Here is a 6,344-nt window from a genome sequence, read left to right as displayed (position 1 = left end):
TTCTTTTGGAGTGAAGTAAAAGTGAGATGGTTTTATGGATTCTTGAACTTCTTCATCGTCGTGTTGGATCAAACACACTGACACACCGTACTGACCCTTCGCTGCAGTGACACTCACTCAGAGAATCTCATCTTTGTTAGCTCGTAGCCGCTCCGACGGCGCCCACCCAGACGAACGCGCGGTGGAGTACACGGTTGTGTTTTCTGTTTGAGAAGAAACAATGGTTCAGTTCTGAAGTTCAGCCAAAAAAACAGCAGCACCTTTTTTTATTTTGAAGTCCAACCTTTGAAATATCAGGAAATGAAGAGCGCAGGTTTTCATGGCACTGAGAGGAAACATGATCCGACAGACTTCACAGCCTCAGCTCTCCCTCTGATCTTCCTGATCTTCAAAGCTGCATGTGATCTGCTCTCACCGCACCAAAACCACCAGCAGGTTTTTTTCTCTCTCACTTCTCTGGATTTTCAACCAAACTCTTTTTGTTTTTTACCTTAAATAACAACAATCTCTGCTTCATTACAACATGGAGTAGTTTTAAAAGTAAGGTAGAATATGAAGGTTTTATGAGGGTTAATGTTTAACTATACAGAGCATGGAGCTCCTCCTTTTCCTCTCTGCAGGGGGTGCTATAAACACAGACTGTGATCGATGAGTGAAGTTCAGTGAATTTTTGTAAAATCTGTCAAATGTTGTGACCCGGGAGTCAAACCTGCGTTGGTCTGAACGTCTGACAGCAAATCTTTAACTGCAGCCTCCATCTTTTCACTGCCACCTACTGGCTGTACTGTACTGTCCACATTTCCAAAACATTTCCTCCACCTGCAAAAGACAAAGGAAAAAGAGAGAGAGTACACACAGAGGGCAGCACTGCTACACATGTACCTGGTTTTACTGTCTCATTCATCTCTACGTTCTCCGTTCTCCTACTTAAAAACGGTGTTGTGTGGAGAACAGAAGTCAAAGAGGTGTGGAGAAGTGCGTCTTTTGTGCGGCCTCCTGGTGGAGTCAACAGACAGAGCGTCTGTGGTTTATGGTGCAGAGATAAGATCAGCAGCTGAGTCGGCTTCACTCTCTCACTTTTATCTGTGTTTGCTGCAGCTGCGCGGCCTCTGACAACAAACTGCCTTTGTGTCGTCGGTCGGACCACGCTCACCTCGGACGTGAGAACTAAATATGAACGTGACGGTTGGTTTTTACACGGAGGTTCTGTGAGAGAGTCGGACGTGAGAACTAAATATGAACGTGAGGTTCTGTGAGAGAGCGTCAGTCAGGATCCTCTTCAGTCTGGACTTTTTGGTCGGAGCCGTTTGTTTTTTTTTTTCTTTAGTAAGGAATGTTAAAATACCCGTATCCCCCATCGTTGCTCAACAAAACAACTCCTCGCTGCTAAAGTAATGTTTACGTTGCGTAACAAAGAGTTCTTCTTGGATGTGAAAGGATTGGAACGGCAGCAGATTGATCAAACTTTCCCCGGCCACGGGTTTTTCTCGTCGTTCCAGCATTTACGCTCAGTGGTTGTCGGATTAATCTGCACCACAGAGTGATCAGGAAAATCACGTTGGACAACTGATAATGATCTGAGAAAGTTATAATGAGCTGCACGCTCTGCCTCGGCCTCAGCCTTACTGGGAAATGAAACAAAGGTTTCTGAAGAAGAAACAAATCATTTTTGAGGTTTGAAACGTCCCACGATCGGACGCCGACGACCGTTGGCTGGGCTGAGGTTCAGAGCGAACTCTCAGAATGTGCACGAAAAAGGAAACACAGCAAGAAGAAGAAGAGGAGACTGCATTCCATTTGTGTTTTCCCTGAGAGCCTTTTTCCAGATTCAGTTTTGTAAATTTTTGAAAATGACCAAAAACTCCACAACAACAGGTTTATTATCTGCCAGAAATAACAGCCGACTCCGATGAGGAGCTGGATACGAGGCTGAAAACATCCGTTCTCCATATCACATTTTTCTGTTCACTCTGACAGTGATAAAAACTTCTAGTCATGCCTTTCGTTTGGCTGCTCTGAGTTGACTTTAAAAAAAACCCAAACAAAACCAAAACAAAGCCAGCTTTGATCTGTGACGGCTGTTTGAAAAGATAATTACCTGCAGCAGGAGCCAGAAATATTTCAAACAACTGCAGCAGCTCATCAGCGCTGGGCGGCGCTGCCTGTGGAGCTGCACCCGACGCCGACGTCAGGTCAAATATGAGGGAAACAAAAACAGAGAGAAAGTGAAAACACACTCCTGATGTCTGCGGCCGGCGTCCAACGGTCACAGACGGTTTACGCTCAGTGTTGGACCGAGAAACGCCTGGCCGCACTCTGGACTTCATTGCTGACTTGCGTGTGAAGAAACCTGAGGGTGGGGGGGTGGAGGGGGGGTCAAAGTGGCTGTAAATCATCTTCTGTGAAGCTGGAGAAATGCAGATAAAGAGAAAATCCAACACTGACCCCCCCACACCCCAGCTCCTCTGCTTATTTCATTAGGTTGCGGGTTCAAAGCCTCGTTATAATTCCAACTCACCTCCTCATTCGTCCTTGTCACTTCCTGTCTGTCTCTTCTTCTCCACGTTCGTCTGACCTCCGTCTTTCTCCTCAGGCGGTGGGCGGGTCAACCTGGTTCCTCTGCCCGCGGTGGTGACCAGCCCGCGGGACATGGCCCTGGCCGCCGTCATCTGCAGCGCTCTGGCCACGGTGCTGCTGGCTCTGCTGGTCCTGTGTGTCATCTACTGCAAGAGACAGCTGCTGGAGAAGAAGCCTAGTGGTGAGTGACGAGAACTGCAAGCTAAAGAACCCGAGCTTTAGGTCCAGTCTTCAAGGAGAAGAACAACAACGTCCAGAGGAGGTTCAAATGTTGTTCTCAGAAAGTCTTTGAACGCACCACTGTCTTTGAACGCACCACTGTCTTTGAACGCACCACTGTCTTTGAAGGCACCACGGGGTTTGTTCTCCTCTTTGAAAACGTCCCACCCAAGAACTGAACTTTTTCACAATGAAGACGGTTTTGTTTTCACTGCCACAATTCTCTGCCACAAGGTTCAATGACAATAATCTGAAAAAAAAAAATATATATATACTATAAATTATATATATATATATATATATATATTTTTATTATTTCAATTTTCAGATTACAGTCATGGAACCTTGTGGCAGTGAAAACAAAACCGTCTTCATTGTGTTGATATTCTGTTGTATCAATCAAACAACCCGTCAATAAATAATAATAATTATAATTTAATTACTGATATTATACGACAATATTAATTGCGATGTCAACAGCTGATGTTCACTGCAGCGCCTCCTTTATGGAGACTATAAAAAGCCTGAAGATCATTATATTTACTGCTCTTCTATTATGTACACACACACACACACACACACACACACACATCTGTCAACACTGATCTTCAGTCTGAGCCTTATTGAAACCTGATGTTGCATATTTGTGCTAACATGTATAATGATCTCCAGTCTCGGGGCCAAGGCTGTTGTGAAACAGCCCCCGGGGGCAACAGCTACGTCATGTTTGCCCCACGTTTTCATCTGAAACAAACAGCACCAGCACCGGCTCTGACATTTACTCACACACTGCTAACGAGGACAAGAGTCAAATATTTTGTCAGGCGTTCGGCTAACAAACACGGCCCCGCCCTTCACTCACGCCGCTGCACAACGCTAGCAAAACACAGCGGTTTCTGAATCACACTGAAGAATTTAAATGGTTATCACCAGCCGACACACTGACACAACGGCAGCTACGGACAATTCACCTGAGGTTCACGCGGACATACGTATGCTAACGTTACAGACACGACAACGTTAGCCTAGCCTAGCCTAGCCTAGCTACCTCCTCAATTTCTAACGTTTCTGGTCCCACCTTTTAGTGCTAAGACAGTAAACAACTAAAGGACCACGGGCCCAAGGTAGAACTCTGATGAATCAGTTATGAGACCAGTCTGAGCCTGTGCTGTCGTAGCATTTATTATAAAGTCGGAAAATAAATCTGTTCTTTTTCTAACGTCAGTAACAGATGAAAATGTTTCTGTGCAACGAAACAACGAACGACAGCATTAACGTCCGTCCTCGACCGATGTTCAAGGTGATTTTCTAAAAAAAAAATTACTTTGTTGAAGGTCCATACGGTGGATGATATTTTTAGCGATGTTGCCTTACAGCAAGAAGGTCGCTGGCTCGATGGTTATGTTCGTGGGGTTTCTGTCTGGAGGGTGTGTGAACGGTTGTTCTGTCTCCATATGAGGAACTGTCCCAGGGTGAGGTTGACTCCCCCCTCCCTCCCTCCCTCCCTCCCTGCCAGGATCAGTCGGTCAAAGCTGAGTATTCCGACTGCAGTGTCTCTGAGTTGACCGTCCTCCGTTGTCTTTCCTCAGCTGTGTCTCTGAGGTCCCAGGACTGTCCCTACAGCGGAGCAGGTCTGTCCTGTCTGGACCACCGCTGGATCCAGGACTTCCCCCAGAGATCGTGCTGCCAGTGTCACCTGGGTCCTGAGCAGAGTGGTGGGTTGAACTCCGACTGACACTGAGCCACAGTACATACACATCAGCAGAGAACACCACCACACCAGACCAGACCTGACCAGACTTGACCAGACCAGACCAGAACAGACCTGAAGTCTATGTAGTGAAATATAATAATGACCTCAACATTGACTAAAATCTCAGCCTGTTTAGTTGAAGACAACGCTGATATACTGGCAGGAATTGAAGAAAGACACTCACAAAGATCTTCTTCAACAGGTTTGATTATCGTGTTTTTTTTTTAGTTTTCATAGCCATCTGCTGCCACCTAGCAGAAGACGATTTAATTGTTCCGCCTTTCATGCTTTGACGAGCAAAGAAAAATGATATGCAATAAATAAATAATAGTTTTCAGCTCAATTAGTGAAATTGGATCATTTTCGGCGACACACCTAGTGATCTCTCACGACACAGCGGTTGGGAATCGGTGCTGTAGGAGAACTGTTTTCTGAATGAACTCACCGTCTCTCAGACAGTTGAACCTTTTTTAATGTCTGTGACGTTCAGGTCCAGTCCTGGTCCCATCGCTCTGCTGTGATGAGAGGTGCAGTCTGGGCCGTAGCCGTGACGACAGTCCGTTCCAGTCTGAAATGAGTCTCAGTGACGGGTAAGAAAAAGAAAAAGAAGAAGAAGAAAAATGAAAGTTAAGATGGAACCAACTGCTAAAGTTGATATTTTTTATAGTTCTAACCTCCGACGTCTGCCTCAGACTCCACGTCCACTGAGCCAAAGGCTGAATATTACTCTGTCCATAAACACAATAAAAAAAGAGGACAAACACCTGCAGGACTTGAACAGGTCCCAGGTCCCAGATGTTGAGCATAAATCCTCCTTAAATCGCGTGAGAAGTGAGACGTCAGGGTTAGCACGCTGTAAAAAATGAAGACAAAACAACTCCACGTCATCAACATAATAGACAATGAACAATGAACAATGAACAATGAAGGTGGACACAGACAAACACCATGGTGTGAATTACTCCAGGATGATTGATGGTCCTGTAATCAACTGGTGGGCTGCAGGCCAAATCAGGCCCGCTAAACTGGATTCCAAAATAAACTAAAGTTAGACAAAAAAATGTCATTTTTGTTTTTTATTAATGTCCGGCAGACGTGGGATGACCCGAGTTGTTATTAATTTTTATCTCACCCCGTCAGAAACCTGGCTGAGGAGGAGTCTGAGCTGCAGGAGGAGGAAGGACCGGCAGTGTTGGACAGTGCAGGGACTGTGGGGCTGATCAGGTGTTCACCGCTGCACCACTGCCCCACCCCGGGGCAGGAGGACGACGGTGAGGGACAGGAGGAGGAGGAGGACGTCTGCAGGTGTGAGGAGACCCGGGCCGACGCAGATGAACGTCTCCAGACCAGTCCTTAGGAGAGGAGACGCACGGCCACGTCCTCAGCTGTAAATCACTTTTTATTGGATTCTTTTCACCTCGACACAAAAGAAAGAACTCTCCCTCGTCATCCTGTCCGTCGGCCTCCGAGGAAAAAACAACAAAAAAAAAACAGCCTTGAGGATCCTCGACGTTTCCTGTGAGATCAAAAAGGAAAGAAAACACAAGTGACCTTGACCTTTGACCTTTGACTGATGACCTGTGAGGTAGAACTCACCTTCTCTTGAGACACCGAGGACAAATCCTAGACGTCCTTTTTATGGACCGGACGTTGCTGCGTGCGTGTGTGTGTGTGTGTGTGTGTGTGTGTGTGTGAGGAGCAGCTGTCAGAAGAAACTGGAGACAGAACCGGTTCTTTGATGTAGACGAGACGATACGGTTATAAGGCGGCTGCTCCTCAGTTCAGAGCAGATACA

General features: G+C 46.2%; 1 protein-coding gene and 1 long non-coding RNA gene across 15 annotated transcripts in view; one reads left to right on the top strand and one right to left on the bottom strand.

The window, feature by feature from the left end:
- LOC107988513 (uncharacterized) overlaps positions 1-5,818 on the bottom strand; it is an 11,121-nt gene extending 5,303 nt beyond the window's left edge. For 6 of the 13 annotated variants that reach the window (XR_003049563.1, XR_003049570.1, XR_003049562.1 and 3 more), the window contains exons 1-6: positions 5,682-5,797; positions 4,995-5,574; positions 2,519-2,736; positions 2,099-2,350; positions 284-819; positions 118-203 (exon numbers count right to left, since the gene is read on the bottom strand). This is a non-coding gene — a long non-coding RNA (uncharacterized LOC107988513). Of the gene's footprint in view, positions 1-117; positions 204-283; positions 820-2,098; positions 2,351-2,518; positions 2,737-4,994; positions 5,575-5,681 lie in introns of all 13 variants that reach the window. The other 7 variants (XR_003049565.1, XR_003049567.1, XR_001760006.2 and 4 more) reach the window with 7 other exon arrangements.
- The window catches only part of LOC103377596 (tumor necrosis factor receptor superfamily member 19-like), an 18,532-nt gene extending 12,385 nt beyond the window's left edge, over positions 1-6,147 (top strand). For both annotated transcript variants that reach the window (XM_008308465.3, XM_017032214.2), the window contains 4 exons: positions 2,594-2,758; positions 4,386-4,511; positions 5,040-5,139; positions 5,690-6,147. In XM_008308465.3, coding sequence (XP_008306687.1) covers positions 2,594-2,758; positions 4,386-4,511; positions 5,040-5,139; positions 5,690-5,906 — 608 coding nt within the window. In that variant the 3' untranslated portion in view covers positions 5,907-6,147. The remainder of the gene's footprint in view (positions 1-2,593; positions 2,759-4,385; positions 4,512-5,039; positions 5,140-5,689) is intronic.
- The last annotated feature ends 197 nt before the right edge of the window (positions 6,148-6,344 follow it).

The sequence above is a fragment of the Cynoglossus semilaevis genome, chromosome 4, assembly GCF_000523025.1.
Source record: "Cynoglossus semilaevis isolate Cse_v1.0 chromosome 4, Cse_v1.0, whole genome shotgun sequence".
NCBI lineage: Eukaryota > Metazoa > Chordata > Actinopteri > Pleuronectiformes > Cynoglossidae > Cynoglossus > Cynoglossus semilaevis.
This window is presented reverse-complemented; position numbering and strand designations above follow the sequence as displayed.